The sequence below is a fragment of the Notolabrus celidotus genome, chromosome 14 (genome assembly GCF_009762535.1).
Source record: "Notolabrus celidotus isolate fNotCel1 chromosome 14, fNotCel1.pri, whole genome shotgun sequence".
NCBI lineage: Eukaryota > Metazoa > Chordata > Actinopteri > Labriformes > Labridae > Notolabrus > Notolabrus celidotus.
In genome coordinates, this window is record NC_048285.1 from 8,797,718 (window position 1) to 8,816,461 (window position 18,744).

At 40.9% G+C, this 18,744-nt stretch overlaps 1 protein-coding gene across 1 annotated transcript in view; it reads right to left on the reverse strand.

Moving 5' to 3' along the window:
- Positions 1-1,556: 1,556 nt before the first annotated feature.
- The window catches only part of gramd1bb (GRAM domain containing 1Bb), a 75,432-nt gene continuing 58,244 nt past the window's right edge, over positions 1,557-18,744 (reverse strand). Inside the window, exons 8-22 of the mRNA XM_034701350.1 lie at positions 14,986-15,070; positions 14,203-14,306; positions 13,998-14,093; positions 13,500-13,580; positions 13,272-13,387; positions 12,259-12,421; positions 11,937-12,129; positions 11,647-11,790; positions 11,427-11,545; positions 11,185-11,327; positions 10,014-10,117; positions 9,474-9,771; positions 8,872-8,979; positions 8,210-8,330; positions 1,557-5,575 (exon numbers count right to left, since the gene is read on the reverse strand). Coding sequence (XP_034557241.1) covers positions 5,486-5,575; positions 8,210-8,330; positions 8,872-8,979; positions 9,474-9,771; positions 10,014-10,117; positions 11,185-11,327; positions 11,427-11,545; positions 11,647-11,790; positions 11,937-12,129; positions 12,259-12,421; positions 13,272-13,387; positions 13,500-13,580; positions 13,998-14,093; positions 14,203-14,306; positions 14,986-15,070 — 1,965 coding nt within the window. The 3' untranslated portion in view covers positions 1,557-5,485. The remainder of the gene's footprint in view (positions 5,576-8,209; positions 8,331-8,871; positions 8,980-9,473; positions 9,772-10,013; positions 10,118-11,184; positions 11,328-11,426; positions 11,546-11,646; positions 11,791-11,936; positions 12,130-12,258; positions 12,422-13,271; positions 13,388-13,499; positions 13,581-13,997; positions 14,094-14,202; positions 14,307-14,985; positions 15,071-18,744) is intronic.

The following is an 18,744-nucleotide window of genomic DNA, read 5'->3' on the forward strand; positions in this document are numbered from 1 at the left end:
ACCAGCCACGACGAGAAAGTGGGAGTCATCACTCCCCCCCATTGCAAATCCAATCGCAGCCTTCATTGGACGTGAGAGGCTGGTGGGGTGCTGTGCGTAACGTTGTCCCATCCCCCTTGATTCATTACAGTGACGACTCAGCCTCACCCATTTCCCATCTTGGCCTAGGACTAATGGGCTACTTCAGAGGTAGGTTATTTCTGGTAGTGTGGTAAAACAAAAGCATTCATTATACTGAGACGATTTAAAGCCATTATATTTTACAGCGAGACGGAAACGGTTCAAGAGATACACTCTGTACTGAGAAGATCAATTAGACTGTGTTGGATTCGATGATATGGTTAGCTATAAAATGGACAGACAAAATAAAATAGAGACCTGACTCTGTGAAATAGAGGATTTAATGGGATGGTGGCCCCATGTCGATGAAATAAAGACATGAAAGGGAGACTACAGATCTCACATGTTCTGTCAAAATGTTCTCTCTGGGGCATCCAGGTTGTTCAGATCTGTTTCAGTAATTTGTGTTGTTTCAAGAACAACAATTTTTATGTTTCCTCTAATTTAAATGTATTCCTTTAACATCTCTGTTCAACTGCTCCCTGTGCTATGCTTTTAGGGTGATGAGGAATTTTTAAAAATTTCACATACAGAAATATTTCATTTGATTTTCAAACAAGTGACTTGTTTTAGATTTTACTGTGCCATGCTGTCTCCAGCAGCTCAACTCCAAATTGAAAGTCTGAAATGTTCTAATCAAAACAAAGAATCAAAAACAGGATTGTTGTAAAACTGAGTCTGCTGCCATTCACTTTAAAGCAGTGCAAAGGAAGACAACGTTAATTTAAAATTAAAGGTTGATTCTACCAATGTTCTTATTTTAGAATTATTTCTTAGAGAATACTAGAATATGTTTTTCCAAAGTAAAATATGTACAAACAGATGAAAAAAAATGCAACATTAACAGCAGAATTATGTTTGTTTTGTAAATTTCATTAAAAAGGAATCACACACATTTTTTAAAATTCTCTACAGTGTTCATGATGTCCACATTATGTCACAGTGTTGTTTAAGAGTATCGCAGTTGTTATAAGAGTAATTGGCTGGCATGAGCTTTCGCCTGTGTCCGCCTGCTGAGTTTATATGATGAGGTAATTAGTGGGTAATTCATGCAGCTAATTTCAGTGAGACAACAGGGAGCCAAACAGTCCTATAGGCAGACAGCTCTAAACATAAAGTAACCTATAAGAAACTTGTGCTGTATGCCAAACTCCTAAAAATAACAATGCTTTCAATATGTGGCATAAATATTTTAAAGACTTCTGAATTTATTTGATTTCTTAAAGTGCAGTAACAGATGAATATTTCATCTTAGTGCCTCATGCAATCTTCCTTTGCAACACTGCACTGTAAAGTCTCCTGAGGTCAAACATACTCGCTCGCTAAAGATAACAACTGTTTCCAGTCAGAAAAAGCATGAGTCATGTGGGATTAGTCACAGCTTGTATGGAATGAAAAGGGAATAAACAAAGCATTGACTCCAAAAACGGAACCACTGTTTTTATATCATATACTTTTTTATTCATAGTTCCAATCTCTACTTCACATGAACCAGAAAGCCACTTTCATCTTCATTCTCTATGAGGCAAAGTCATCAGCAAGTCAACACCTACGCGCAGCGCAGGTTGGATTCCTTTGTCAGTGTGTGTGCTCACACTGCAGATATACACAACATATACTTACAGTATATTTTATCTCATGTATAAATGTCACTAAAAGTCTCCCTAGAGATCAAAACATTTTCTAAAAAAAACAAACAAAAAAAAAAACATACAGTAGAATTCTTTTTGAACAGAACTACATCAGTACATATTTTATCAAGACACGCCCGAAGAAGAGAATTTGCCATGAGTTTGATCAGTGGTCGTTTTCAGGAAGTTGTGTTTGTGTGTGTGATTCAACCAAGGCTGTTTGTTAGTACTGGGTTGTGAGGGTGGCACTCATGTCTCGCCAGCTCTGTGACAGCAAGGCAAATGCCAATTAATACAGTCAATGAAGCACACAAATCATTAGTTGTCAGCGACAAGACAGTGGCATCCAGAACTCACGGTTCACCTTGGTTCCACAGCTGTGCAGCGATAGCAATCATACAATCATTCGTGTAACGCAGATCACTGTGGGAACGCACACAAGAAGGAGTGAAAAACAAAAACAGGTCGACATCTGTGAGAGATTGTAGGTTTGATTTGTCAGTTTGTACCAAGGGGGAACATTGATGATTGAGATCTGCAGTCCAAATTCTGAGGAGGCTAGATTTAGGCTGAGGAGGATGCGTGTCTTACATCTGTTAATTCGCATTTGTCTGACACTAAAAATAAAGCCGTCACAGTTGGAGTGTAAAAAACAACTCCATCAAGCATTAACCATGTCTCGTTCCAAATAGCTTGAGGATGTCAGTAGTTTTTAAACAAACTAAGAATGTAGAATTCAGGCATCTGGAGAGGGTTTATCTATTTCATCATACACTTTGAAAAACAACCTCTTTAAAGCAGCTCAATCACATCTTCATATCACTACTGTACCATCATATACATGAAGAAAACTTCAATATAGGCTTTCATTTTCGTCAGCATTGTGAAAGTGATTTCAATAAAACAAAAAAGCTTTCCAACCACTCACATTCAGGTCTTAAGGTTTCCATGTGTTAACAATACTCAGTGCCTTCGTCCACTGTAATAAATACACTCACAGCAGGGGTTCAATCCTGAAGCTTTTCAGCTGCTTTCAGTAAGCCAGTCAGTAGCACTCCAAGCAGGCACACAGTAAAGACAGTCTCCCTCAGAAATCATGCAGTCTTAACCTACATAGTAAAGAAAGTGAGTCTTCGATTGGGTTTTTGGAGGTGACCTTGGAAGAGGTTTACGTGTAATCATGTTAAATAGAATAAAGCACAAATACTGTCTCTGGGCTGGCGTAACATGATTTCAGAGTGGTACTAAAACCATAAGGAATATTATTCTGGTATTGTAATGAGTTTAGAAGGTGTGATTGTCAAATGAACAAATCAGAAAACACAAATTAGGAATATTTCCCTCAGCCCTGCATTCACCCTCTCTGCTGTACCTTCTTTCTTTCTTTCATTCTGTACCTGAAGAGGCCTTAAAGTGCTCCACTTTCTCTTTTTTAACACAAGGAAGTTCTTCTTAATTTTGGAAGTGCTCTCATTGCTGCAGTCTGTCAGCTGACAAACTCTTAAGAGATGCTCTTTACCGCACCTTATTCAGTATATATATAAATATATAATACATGACATACATGAGTAATACTTCATTAAAACAATATGGTCATTCGTGATGTACATTTCTACTACTTTCTTTTGGTTCAATTTAGTTGCATTAAAATAATTATCATGCTTTTCATTGCATCCAAGACAGAAACTTGAAATGGGGAAAAGGAGATTATAACATGGGTTGAAGGAAGTGGGTTTAAAGGAATAGTTTGTGAAATTCACTAATTTGGTTTATTGCCAGGTTTTAGATGAAGGAAAGCTGTGTGGCTGCTGGCCAGTGAAGCCAGGAGATGGTTAGCTTAACCTGTACCGGCTGCTGAATTCATACATAATGCACAGACACAGGACCGGTATCAATATTTTCATCCAAGTTTTTCAAGACAGTTAATATGTGAATTTCTGGACATGTCAAACTATACCTTTAAGTAAAAAGTCATCAAGCCCCTAACGTAGTGACATGGAAAAAGATTTGCTTACACAGGGCAGATGAAGGGTTAATCTCCAAAATGTTATATATCCAGTTCACTAGTTCATTACTTGATCCTAAAAATGTAGATAATACATCTTTTTCTCTCATCAACCACAGATTTAAGGTACATAATGCGTCAACAATGACTTCATATATGGTTCTAGTGACCAATCATTTAGTAAGAGTGGCTTAAACTTTGTTTCAACTGTTGGATATGTCATTTTGGAACAAAACTCTTCAATTGTAAACTGTACCCAGGTGCTGCTAATGCAAGGCGGCATCCAAATGCATTAGCATTAAAAAGGCAGCCTGGCTGCAAGAGCCAGAGAAGAAAAAAAACATAAGAAACATACAAGTGTGGAATGGTAAAAATGTCACACTTTACAGCACACACTTGTGCACACACGCATGCATGCACACAATCACACACACTCTCTTGCACACACACACAACATGCGTGAATATAATCACGCAAATGCAGAATCATACTTGCACACTGGACATGTCACAGACATATCTGGCATGCATTTTTAGAAGAAAACACTTTGTTAGAAATTCTTCAACTGGTCTAGAGCTCTGATAATTTCATTATGTACATAAATTAACAATAAATATAGGTAATGTTTATATAATTTGAAATATATATATTAAATAATGAAATAATCTTATATATTTCAAATATATTCATAGAATTCTTTCTAATTTGAAACATATTTAAAGAGATATAGTCACAGTTTAGTAATAAAACATGTAAGAACACAGGTCTCCCAATCAGCCGGGCTGCAGTATCCCTTTTCTTATAGTTTATAAGATGTGATCAAAGTCTGGCCTTTTGGTCCAGGCTAATACATTCTGCTTTATTTGGAGGAGGAACAGTGTAATGTAAGGTAACCATCATTGTGGCAGGGGCAGCTGATGATGTGAATTGTACTGGCTTGGCTTTCACCAGTGTCTATATTTGACTAATAAATATTTCGACAGAGTGGTCTGACAAGGAACCAGCCCTGACAGAGACCACACAGGCCAAGTTCAAACAAGGCAACAGACTGAAACCGAGCTCTTAGCCACAACACTTCTTTCCTTCCTGCACGAGGGACGATACTGCACTCTGATCACACTGAGGTCTATCAAAGGGACACTGCAGCGAGGACCTCTAGGGGATGATGGGTTTGGAACAGTCTAGAGAGTGTAGAAAGCCATAAAGACTCGAAAAGACCCCCTCCTCTCTGACTTGATCTCTCCACGTCTTCTGTTCTTCTTTTTTTTGACACACACAGACTGGAACTGAACCACAATAACACTGACTGAGGGGAGCTAGGTTGTCTAAATGCATGCAGTAGTTTCCCTTCATTCTCTCTGTTGCTGTCTGGTCGACAGGGCTTACAGTAGGATGCACTTGGAAATAAGAGATTAGAAGGGAACGGTTATCCCAAAGGTGCAGAGAAAGAGCACCTTCCCACAATGCCAGTGATGTTAGGGACACCTCAGTTCCTGTGTGTGGTAGGGGCACTTTCTGTCCAGTATGTCCTCCTCCTGGGGGTTTCACCTCCTGTGCGCTGGGGACGACTGTTCCTCTCTCTGTGCCTTTTGGACCAGCCCACTGTTGGTCCCACCTCCCCCTCTGTCCTCTCTGCCTTTTCTCTGTCTTGTTGCTGTCTGCATACTGGTTCACAAACAAAACAGGTCCTATATTGCACAGCATGCCCTCATGGCCTTGGGGTGGTGTGTCAGTGATAACGACTTCTCTTCTCTTCAGCCTCGGAGCTGTAGTCCCTTAAACCAATGCCTCGCTGGAGGTTCAATAAAGAGTCTTTCATCTAATGAGAAGAAGAAGAAGGAGAAACTGTGTTAGCGGGTTTATCAAGGACTATAAAATCACTTTGACCTTCATGCTTACATGACAGAAGTTATGAGTCATTTTCCCCTAAGATAATTAAATCAAAATTTTTTTTCCATTTGTGCTCATTTGTGCAAGAAGTTTCCAAACACTGACCATCTAAAATTAAATTAAAAATGATTTGCAGATTCTTGTCATCATGTTAAACTCATTACCTAGAACACCCACTGTTTTTCCTGATATAAGCTTTTGAAAAGTTTCCTCCCACATTTAAAACTCTTGGCACCCTAAAGGGAAAACTCTGACCTATATCATGTGTGATGCACTTGCCATGGGCAATATCAGGGCCCATGGATCAAAACTAATTCATTGGATTTTGGATTCATGATTTGATGATATCTTTAAAATTCCTTGAAAAAAAGTTTTCAAAAATGAGATTGTATCATTTAAGCAGATTCAATTCTACACTTAATCTTATGTAAGAGGTCCAAATAAATCTTTTCTGACTTTCATGTCATTTCATTTTGGTCAGATCTCATTTTATTGCTGCGGTTCACAGATCCATTATCTTATATTTTTCCATTAGACTTTTTTTTATATTTTTGGCTGTTAGATAAGGGCTCTGACTTTTTGAAAGTGGTGAATTTTAAGCAGCTGTTTTGTTGTTAATCTACATACCTGTTTCTTAAAAAAAAACAAAAAAAAACAAATCTCCTGTGAGGAAATGTTGGTTTGTGTGGATTTTGGCGCCCCTTAAAGGGATATTTCAATATTTTTGAAGTGGGTTTCCTATGAGTTATATGTCACTAGGAATTCTAAGAGCCACAATGGAAGCCGGTCAGCTCGGCCCCTTCAATGACAAACTGCAGGGAGAAACAGCACGCAAGCTAGGCTACAGTTTTCTGCAGACAGGGCCAGGTCTGCTTCATAATTGTAAGAGACTCCGACCCAAACACTTTTCTTTGATTAAGTGTACGCTCTACTGAGATTTTTTTCTGAACTTTACTGATAAGCTAATCAGGTCTATGATGTATGTGACCCTGATATAATGTGATTTTTTTAATATTTTGGCACCTCAGTTTAGCATTATGTTAGCACCAAATGCCTAAGATTACCTGGCAGACACAGTAATGTCTGTTTGTGATATTAGCTCAGTCTTCCGCGTAAGTAGCTAACAGTGTTTTTTGACTTGGTAAACATAACATGCCAACCATGGGTGGTGCCACTATGCAATAAAAAAACAATAATAGCCGAACACTTACTTTGAAAATGTACTTTAATTTGGCTTATCTGGATTTCTGATTTAACTCCTGAATATTGAACAACTTCAGCGTTCAGTGAGGCAGATGGTGAGAGTCACAGACTGCAGAAGTTTCTCCACTTTTTCCTTTGGAGCATTGAATCGTCTTTACCTGTAAACTCCATTAAAAGTGTGTCTGCAGTAGACAGCATGCCATCGCCGCTGTCAGAATCATTCATTATTTTGGTTGTATTTTTTTTTCTCTACAAGGTCCACAAATCCAAACAGCTGATCAGTTCACTTTATGCAGAAGAGCAGGTTTGTGTTGTATCCGCAAATAATGCAATAACAGATGGGCTTTCTGACGGCAAAGTAAAGCGCTGTAAAATTTCTCAGTAGAGCATACACCTAAACTGACATGAGTGCTTCGGACAGTCTCTCAAAATCGCATGCCGTTTCTCCCATAAGTTTCTCATTAAGGGGCCAAGCTGACTGGCATCCACTGTGGCTAGTACAATTACAATATAACTCACACATCCCCTCTTTAAAAATACTGAAATGTCCCTTTAAGGACAAAGTGGTAAATCTTATCTTGACCATGTGTCAGTAATGTTTTCTGCAAATCAGCTCCTTGTGCATTAACAGTCAGTTGTAACACATGCTGTGAATTCCTGCCGTAGAAAATGTAAACAAAGGCTGTTGTAATTCACTTTGTTTGACATCTATCTGACACGTGGTTACGTACATCAAAAATCCATATAGAGATCATCAATGATGGTCTTGTTTGCTTTTACAGGTCATGAAGAGTCAGTATTTAGCCTGTCTTAAAATCAGCTAAAAAATCCTCACAGGAGCTTTAAAGTGATTCCAGGCTGGCTGTTTTATACCTTTGTTTCTTTTAGAGCTAGTTTTCTACATTGTGACGTGGTCCAACGCAGTGCACTGGTGATCAAAATTTGGGACCAGAATGAAGGTATATAATGTTGCTTTAAAATAGACCACCTAGTTAAAAGACAAGGATAAGTTAAACCTTGTTAGCAAAAGTTATTTATAAATGTAGATCATTATATGCCAGAAAAGCTAAGTTTCCCTGGCTCACAGAGTTCTACTTTACTAGCTTGCAATTCTAAATGTGTCATATATGGAAGAATACCTCACTTGTCAAACAGGCTAGCTAGCTTTGGTTTAAAAAGACTCATCCATCTAAGACAAAACAGAGTGACAGGTTTCCTAACAAGCTTCAGTGGTTACTCACTGACGTCATCAGTTTACACTTTAATACAAAGGGAGGTCAATTCTGTAGGGGCTGTATGCCATTTGGGAACATCACTAATATTTGGACAGGATTTTGACAAAGTCTCTGTGTCTAAGTACCTGATCAAGGAGCACTACCGACGACTTGATAATCTCCCTCCACTTCTGCAGCTCGGCGTCATGATAACGCTGCTGAGCCTCCAGGAGCTGGGCCCACTCCATCTGCGTCTGAGGCAGTTTGCTGGGAGAGACACATATCATACACATACACGCACACACACACACACACACACACACACAAACGTACACAGAGATACACACACATATAAGTAACATCAGGGTGCAGCAGCTGAAGCATGACTTTCATTTTGAAGGACTTCCAACAAACAGTTTGGTAAATTGTTTCAGTAAGCCCCAAGCGATTCAGAGGTAATTTGAGGGGCTCCATGTTTTCCTGCCATACAGCCATTTAGATGTAGTTTAGTGTGTATGTTTAACAGTGTGTGTGTGTGTGTGTGTGTGTGTGTGTGTGTGTGTGTGTGTGTGTGTGTGTGTGTGTGTGTGTGTGTGTGTGTGTGTGTGTGTGTGTTACATGTGTATGTAACTATGTATGGATATTTGTGTGTTTTCACAAGCCACATATCTACCACAGAATGCCATTCAGGCTCATTTCTACAGAGAAAGATAACATTATTGTAGTCTCAAACAGCCACATTATCCCCAAAATATGTTGGAGTTACAAGAGGAAAATGGTGAATGCATACTTGTGTTTGTGTGTGTACCTTTCATGAAGCCGTAGACCTTGCCAGGTTGTTAAGGACTGTGCAGAGTACTCCAGCATCCACAGTTTGTAGAAGAGCATCATGTTGAGGAACACCAGCAGGACGAGGCTAAAGGAGGGAAGGAGAGAAAAGAGGTGAGTTAAGGAGTCCTCCCACTGCATTAGTTGCATTTATTTGTCTGCACTCTTTCTTAGTTCTCCTAATCTGGACACAGCAATGACCTTCAACACTGGGGGTAGTTCAAAAACGATGTATCTGGCTATGCTGGCTGGTTAGAACATGTACCTTAGACAGATCCTATGGATGGCAATGGAAGGAGAGGAGAGAAAGGTTACACTCAAAAGACCAACAATGAGATATCAACAAGACACAGACACAATTCTGTTAGTGGATTAGACGAAAACTCCACGGACAAACAGGAACAACTGATGAACTCATGAAACAACTTGATGTGAGAAAGTTAGATGAAGGTGTGTATTTGTGGTTATGTGTCCCATCAGCAGGTGTTTCATTTGTAAGATCCTCATAGCCAGATATACATGCATCCCTATTAGAGTGGCTGTGTCAGTGTCTATGTTTGTGTGTTGTCATCATTTGCTTACACAAAGCTGATGATGAGCAGCAGTTTGGAGACACTGTAGAGAGCAAGGCCTCCGGGCAGGTGATGGTGTTCTGGACTCTGGTGTCTGGTTTGCGTGGAGCCTGCCACTTGTTTGATCCTCTGAATCACTTCCTCGTCTGTTGGCGTGGTAACAGGGCTTAGTGCCTCATCCAGATGCTGGCTACGCAAGTGGGGCAGCGGCCTCTTCTTCCGCCTCACTGTTGAGTTTTTCACTACTTTAGCTTTTGGAGACAACTGGTGGGACTCTAGTATGTCCTCCAGCTTGGACAGCTCCAGCTCTGGAAGAGAAGAAGACGACTGTCACACAATCTTACCAAACCAGATTCAGGGTCAGTTAAAGATGTTAATGAGTCATAATCTTTATGAAATGTCTGTTAATTCTCTTCATACCAGTCTTGTCTCTTTTCAACAGAGGCTGTAGTAGTAAAACACTTTGTTTAATACCTTTTCCACAAATGCAAAGTCTCAAACTTTAGTTTAATGTCTCACAAATAGAACAAAAATCCAAACTCACGTTTACCTAGGACGCGGAAGTTCTCCTCCAGCCCGCTCCAGAAGTTCTTCTCTATGAAGCCTTTCACCAGACCCCAAGGCTGTTTCCTGTAGCGCAGCTCTGTTGATACCCTAAGAGAGAGAACAGAGAAATGCACACATAAAGAAAATGATTTTTACGTTGCATGTTTCATCATCAAAGGTAAGCATGACAAGTTAATCAATAAAATATAGGATTACAAGATGGTCAGAATTCTAAAAATTGCATCAAATCTTAGATTCTCATTTGTCTGGTGTGAGCTTGAATTACTTCAATAAAGCCTTCAATTCCTTTTTTTCCCTCTTTTTTTTTTTTGCCTTTTTGCCTTTATTTTATAGGACAGCTCAAGAGACACAGGAAATGTGGGGAGTAGAGAGCGGAGGAAGACATGCAGGAAAGGGTCGACCGTCCGGGAATTGAACCGGCGACCCCTGCGACGAGGACTGTAGCCCCTGTACGTGGGGCGCTTAGACAGCTAGGCTACCAGCGCCCCAAAGCCTTCAATTCTTAATATGATTTTTCATCTCTGAAGTTCTGACAGAGCACTGAGAGGCACTTCTATGCTTCCATAACCAGAATATTGTGTTTGGAGTCTGCACTTGGATCCTAATAATCCAGCTGTTTTAGTAATTTGATTTATATCTAAGATTACATTTTTCAGAATGAGCACAAACTGGAAGATGCTTGACATCAAATTGTGTGTGGATGATTTTATGTATGCACTAGCTGTCAGCATTATCAGATCGCTGTAAAGCAGAGTACATAGATGCATGCATCACATGTTCTGTTGAGGTCATGCAGTGATTATCACCTTCTGGTCTAGGAGCTATTTTTTGATGGAGCTTGGTTTTAGCTGATCGGCTGAAAAAAAAGTGCCCATTTTAATCTAACATAATCATTTCTGGTCAACATGTTGATCAAATCGACATTTTGCATATACTAAGCTTTTTCTCAGTTTTGTTTTGGATAATGAAGTAAAAAGTGTCACATCTTGATTGGTTGCATGATGGCACCAGCACATTCTGAAAGTTCAGGAATTGCCCAGAGTTGCTCTACTAATCCTCCATTCATACACTCTCCCTTTAATGAGAGAAAAGAAGCTGGCGCTGAGAAGAAAAAAATACTCCATGTGGACTCCAGACTCTTAGACTTAGCTCACCGTAACCGACACTTATTCTTGGCCACCCTGGTGAGCATGTAGCGGTTAAGAGTGTAGAAGTAGTCATGGTAGGGCACGTCATGTGTGATGACCTCCGCGTCGATGATGTAACACTCACTCTCATGACTGGCTTTGTACAGAGTCTGGTGAAAGAAGAAGAAACATTATTTCAGTGAAGCCCTCTTCAGCTCAGGTGATATAATGATCAAGAAGTGTTCCGGGTGTATTAAATTTGACTGTACCTGTGTCTCAGTGACGTTGGCCGTTTTAGGGGCCAGAGGGTTGGACAGCGAGATGGTGTACAGGATCTCTCTTGTCTGGTTCCCTGCATCTTCCTTCTTCCATGGGTGGTACACCACATCTGAACGGCAGAACAATGAGATAGGTAGACATGATTAAAAAAATCAGCCTGCAGGGTATTATATTTATTCCGCCATCTGTAAAAGCATGAGAAAAACGTACCTGAGAACCGCCTCTGCTCCATGAAGTCACTCATAAACTGCGACTCTGTGAAGAGGATGTCATAGAGCTTGTCCACGCTGAACTTGTAGATTTCGTTGATGTGCTGCCTGCCATTCAAATCTTCATGGAACGCTTGTACCTCACCTAAATGATCAAGAGATGCACAGACAAAATCATGAGTAAATCTGTTTTCATTCGATTTTATCCTCCTGTTATTAGCGGTAAAAAAGTAGCACACTGTCGACTAGATCTAGATTGTGTGAGGTCTAAACTCTGCTCCTTGTAGTTACCTTCATCATGTGTTTCAGATGAGTCACTGAGCTCTGTTGGGAGGTCTTCGTTGTCATTGAAGTCCAGAGAGGGAGAGGGGACAGGGCCACCTGGACCACCGGTATCACTGTTCTTCTCTTCCACAAGCAGAGGCACAGCAAGCAGCTCGCCATCCGGTAGGCAGTCAGCGTACTCTTCTGAGGGGAGACCAAACTGTGGAGAACAAGAAAATCATCAGTAACAACTTATATTTTTTCTGACCCTCAAGAAGCTTAGCACTTAATGTGGTCTGCATGAATGAATGTTCTTATGTACAGTTGTTAAAACTCAGTGTACACTCACTGTGATGGGCGGGACATGACTGCCTGGGCTGGGCATGGTGCTGTTTGGGACGACCTTCTTATGTAACAGAAGTGGGCTCCCCTCAGGTTTGGCCTCGGCGCTGCTCTTCGACAAGTTGTCATTGTTGATCTCGTTCTCCTCATTGGGAATCTCTTCACTGAACCTGAAGGAGGCAGAGAAGAGCAAGAGTAAAAAATAAGTACTCAGTTCCTCTCATTTTATGATGAATGAGTTTCATGATGCAAAATCGAAGTCAAGCATTGTTTTCAGACTTTTTAAGGTGTAACTCTGTTTGGATAGTATGTAGGACAGTATTTGCATTGATTTGGTTAAAATTATAACACCATGTTTGGACAGTCAAGCTAGAGTAGGATTGGAATACTTTTAAAAACAATAACATATTCATCTTTTGGATCTCTTTCAAAGTCTATACACTTGGAGAACAAGCAAAACGTATCTTGACTTCACTTTACAAAAAGGTCTGTGGACTAATATCTCTCAATAACATGCAGATATACATAAGAGACCATTCAGGTGCATTTCATGTGACATCCACTCAGCCTATGATTTTTTTTTTCAAATTAGTTGTTTGATAGAATGATGGTGATCATGCAAATTATCCCGATGCTGATACTAATTCAGTGGATGACATGTGTAGCCCATGTTTTCCGTTTTTAATTTTATCCACAGGTAAGTTGACAGGAAACTTGAGTGCTCTGGTGACCAAACAGACTCGAACCTTTGTCCTTTATTGATTTCACCTTATCAATGTAAATGAAGATGAAAATGAGGGGAGTGGCAGAACAAGGAATGATGTTCTTCACCATCAGATTTCAGAGTACAGCATTTCCTTAGCTGCATTTTTTTAGCTGTTAAGTTTTGTCACTGAACATGTCAGTGTTGTTCATATTAGGCTCTTATATTACTTTGTTAATTTGGTAATGAAGAAATCAAGTAAAATAAGTTTAGAGCTGTAACAATAGAAACTGATTCCGGTGTATAAGTAGACTTACCCCATGGTGTTGAAGTCGTCATCAGGAGGAACGTAGTCCTCGTCGTCACTTGTCAGGCCAAGCTCGTTGCCATAACACTGATGGACAAAGTGCCACAGTTCTTTTGGGCACAGTGGCTGCAAGACACATCAACCAATCAGACACAGGGATCAGAATAATCCAAGACATAATAGTTTCAAATACCAAAATGTTGATGTATAATCTAACCAGAGAATCAGATTTGCTCACCTTGTCCAGCAGAGCATTCTGCCACAGTCTGAACATCATCATGTAAGTCCTGTCCCTGGCTCCAAATGAGGTGAAAAAGTGCTGTAAGAAAAATAAGGGATGTAATGAGTCTTGTTGGAATTAAGTGACACCACAATGTGGAAAATACAGGGCCATTTTTTAAGAGCACAATTTTAAGAGTACAGTTCATCTGGGATTATTACAATTTGCAGTGACATAGTTTTGCAGTCACGTTGAGGCATTCATTTCTCGCCAACAATTCTCCAGTCTCCAATTTGTGACAGGAACATGTCCCCCCTGTTGGCCGTAAAGATGAAATCATCAATCTGTTACCAACCAGATGATGTACCTCAACGCCTCCCTAACGCCTCTTTAGAAAGAGATGATTAAATTCAAAACATATTCCCTCTCTACTTGAAGGTATGAAAATATTAGTCACTACTTTGTGTGAGCTAAAGCAACAATATAAACCCCCCTCACCCCTGCAGCATGCTTTACCTTCTCAGTGTCTGTAGAGACCTGGATGGCATTGGGAATGAGGCGGGCTGTCTTCTCTTTCGTCATCGAGCAGATGTCCTTTAACCGCACTGTCAGCTAACACACACAAATTAATCCACACAATTTAGAGATATAATACATAAAAATAACCTAAAGCTATCAAAACACAGGAGAGCACAGAGGTCCTGAGCGTTAAGAAGCATACCAGGGTTTCCCAACGGAAGATGTTGCTATAGAAACAGATCCAGTTCTCAGAGAGGTAGAGTCGTCCCTGCAGTAGGATGTCCCGTTGAAGAGCACAGGAGTAGTCTGGAATGAGATCATCACACAATCAGAGAAAAAAAGAGAGACAGAGTGTGATAAAAAAAAAAAACACACCACACAGAGATCTTATCCAAAAGATACACAGTTGCTAAGTTAGTTCATACCAGTTTAAGTTTAAGTAAGTGAATGAACAGGTCAGACCTTCGAACATGCTATTTTCCAATGATCCTATCTTTATTAACAGATATTTTGTGAGCACTGCCACAAAGCAACCTCACAGCAGTGCTTTCAGAATCCCAGTTGTGTTTATATCTAGTTTATTAGCAGTAAATTCCTCATAAACAAGCCATAAAAAAGTTCATGTCAGACTCTGACCCAAGTTTTGGCTCCTAATTTTATTCTTCAAGGCATTTCAGACAGAAACGGTATTCATTTCAGAGCTTGGAGAATTATGTAACAACAAATCAGCTTAACTTGTGACACTATGTGTTGATGGCAGGGTGCAGTAAGAAGCTTTGACTGCTGGAAGTTCATTCTTAGCTCATAAATGACTCTAAAGCAAGCAAAGGGAAGGTGTCTACTGTGTTTTTTCAGACACTGAGGTCATGCCACTACTTGTAGTTGTTCAACCTGCTTATGATACCCCTTTCTGTCATTTTCTTATAAGTTAGCAGCACCCTGCCAGTCCTCAGTTAGCCTCTGTTTATCTATGCTGCTCACTTACCCACAATGAGTCTCTCTGTGTCCGGGAGCTGCTTGAAGAGTTTCCTAAAGTCCTCATTGCGCTGCTTGTACGTCGGGCTCAGCACCTGCAGTGACAGGCAGATTTAGAAACACTACCTCACACACACCCACACACACACACACACACATATGTATGCTTCCAAAACTCGCACTCTTCATGCTCTCTTGCTTGCTCACTCACAAGTGTTGACTCTCTGGAGCAGTGCAGGTTATTTGTTTCCATGAGCATGTCGGTTAACCATGTTAAAACCACCCACAGGTTTGATTAGGATGGTTTGTTAACTCATAATTACACATTAGTCTTTGATCTGTGGGTGATTTTGACAGGCACTTTAAACATGAATGCATAGTGAATGGCAAGCAGAGGTATGTGGACTTAGTTATCTTCAAGGCTGCTTCATTAATGATAGTCAAAGCGCAATTCAGACATCAGCCCACTGCAGATCATTTAATAAACATGCTGCCATTACTATAAGAACTTATAATGTGAGTCACATTCTCAGCTTTGGATAGCACAGCAACATGTGTCTGACAATGAGGCTTTTGTTAAGTGAGAAGAGGCAAGACTACTGATGGAACTTCAAGTGCAAACAATACCATACATAGGGGTTTGTTTCATGTTTTGTTCTGGCCCGGGAGTGATGTCCTATTCAGCATAATCACACTTTCTCTCATTTGGCTTCGGTAGACGTGATTATTAACAGAAAGAACCCTTTGATGTATAAAATCTCTACAGGAGTGCCAAATTGAGAGCTCTCACTGTCTGTGCCAGATGCTTTCCTTCAACAGGAAAGCTTCAGGAAACAATAGCTGCCAATACAATAACAAGAGGTAGACTGACACAAAAGGAAGAAAAAATAATTTAGGTCAAGGCTGGTGGGAAAAGAACGGCTTGTTCACATCAAAACTCAAGAAATGTACCTCCCTTGTAGAAGAAAGAGGTTAAGAATACAGAACATCTATGTGGGAGTAACTGTTTCAAAGTAAGCTCCGCTTGAAGAAAAGTTTTGTGATGAGTAAAACAACAACTCTGTTGAGACATCTCACTAGTTTTGCAGAGTTAAAGTTTACGGCAGAGACAATATGTTCCTTTTAAAAATCTTTATCCATGACTGGAAACAACCAAACACATCTCTCACTCTCACAGTAACCCGATGCACACTCCAAACATCAGGTCTCTACAGGCTCTGCGAGAATTCAAACAGCTATGACTCATACTCATACCAGTTGTTTTCTTTGGTAGTGGGGGATTACCACAGCAGATTGCTACACCGCTTTTTCACTGACCACTGTTTTATGAGCTTAGTTTCCCCAGAACGAAGCTGAATAAACTCCAACGTATTTCCATTTCTCCACATCAGTTTGCTCACTCCTCTCCTGATGGTTTTCAGCTGGCAAGTGGAGGTTCAACTTACAGCAGGGATCTCCTCTGTGTCCCACTCAGGGTCCCGAAGGTCCGATGCAGCCCAGCCCCATTCCCAACCCCACTCCCCTCTCGCTGGACCTTGCAGAAGCCACCCTGCCAACGCCTCATCCAGCTCCAACACGGCCTCCCAGTCTGACATTGTGCAATCCTCGTACAGTTCCATATTCACAGTGCCAGGTCCTTTTTGGCACAAGGATGGTGGCAAATTTTCCAAAACAAGCCCCCAAACGGGCTGCAGTGACACTGGAGGATTTGTCAGTCACAGTTGGTTTGGAAAACAAGAGCAGACAGAGCTTGTGAATCCAGTGGTTTTGGAAGCTGCAGTACCCGCCCCCTGTTTCCCAGTTCAGTGCTAAGCTGTGGACACGGCACCCTCCAGCCACATGATCCTTGTCTCGCTCTGTCGTTCTCTGGCTCTCTCTCTTCCTTTCACACACACAGGGAGAGGAGTTACGGACGTTGCCCTCTAGTAACCCCAGCCAACAAGTCCTTTATTATCATGCCAGTAGCCTTTTCCTTTTTTTCTGCTTACGCCTCCCGAGTAAGTGTGTGAGCCTTGTGAGTGTGTGTGTGTTTGTGTGTGTGCGTGTGGTGCTGTCAAGGCCTGAGTGCCTTGCAATCACCCAGTTTACAACTAGCAAAGAATGAGGCAAGTTTACTTTGTGGAGAGGGTGACTAATGCAAACAAAGATAAAAGTGGGATGAAAGGAGATACACTGAGATGGATGAGAACCCAGCCAAAGAAAAGAGTAATCATCGTTTTTCAGGCTGTTGAAGTGTGTGTTGAGTCCGTCTTGCTGTCTGACCGTGTGATTGAGTTACAGAGAACAGATGTGAGCATAACCTACAGTTACCTCTGCCTGCAAAACAACGCCATCAATCTTGACAGGGTGTGCAGTTCAGAGCTTCAGTGGCAGGGTTAAGTGGCTCCACCAACATACTGTAAATATTTCATTGTTGGTTGAATTCATTTTGATCTTTTGATATGAGAACAGCTGCTTCAATCAAAATGAATGGTACAAAAAGGGACGATGGCATAAAGGCATCCCTTCCCCTATGCCTTGGTATAACGCTCATTCGTACAGCCTGATACTTGATCACTTATTGTTACTTGAAGCAGGCCAAAAAGATGCAGAGCTTGCAGCTGCTGGTTTAGCAGCTCTATAAAAACAATTGGTGTACATTCCCTTCCACTATTCTCCACTAAAAATATCTCACATGTCAAGAAGGTGGGCATAGTGATGGATGTCCCACTGGCAGTAAAAAACACAACAAAAATAATACCGGTGTTACTACAGCTTGCATTTCATCGACTTGTGCTGGATGACACTTATGTGGGGTCCACATTCGTACACTGGAACGCAACAATTTCCTCTGCTGTTATTTCACAACCCCTGCTTTAGCTAGACATTATGGAGACAATCTGATGAAGGAAAAAGAGATGGGTCTTCAAAAAATGCTCTTCAGCAACAGGAAAACATTACTGGTCATTCACTCCTTCTGTTGAGAAGACCTTTACACCACGCTGATTCAATTTCAGTGGAATGAGGACTCATTGACGAAAAACTGACACCAAAACAAATCACTCTTCACAATGACTCGTGGCATCGATGCAGAGAATAGACTTTTAATTCTCGTTCACTTGATTCACTTTCTCCAACATATCAAGCAAAGAAAGAGGCCATTTGGACTGACACAGCTTCCAGCGCTCAGGTGACAGTCTGATAGCTGAGATGAGGTGGGGCTGCTGATACTCTGTGTTTATGGATCTGGTTGATAATTAACTCCCTGGACAAACAGTAGGGGATGGGAGAGACTGGTACTGTAGAGCAGGGTGGGGTTAATGTTGTTTTAAGGAGGTGGGGGTGAGTGCTAGAGGTGCGTATGTCCATTCTGTCAGCAACAATCCTATCATTCATGTGAAATGTGTACATCGATCTCGGTGTGGCAATACACTGTCTGTGTCTGTCCTTCTGCTGCTCACTTTACATGAGCCTGTGATTTTGGGACAAACTTGTGTCGATGCTAAGCAAATGAACATGCAGTGAGATGGCCACTGTGCAGAGTGCACATCTTTTAACAGGCTCAGAACTCACATCAGGACGGATAGATGTTTAATCACTGTGGGTTCAGTGCCATGGGAGGTCATCATTGCCATGCAGAGGTGCACACATACAGTCACAAGCAGCAACAACCAACTGCAGAGTGCCATTTGTTTACATTTCACACGCTGAATGTTGGTGATTGTGCTTTGGTATTTATTGTATGACTAAGAATCAGTCCACAATTTATTAGAAGACACTACCCTAAAAA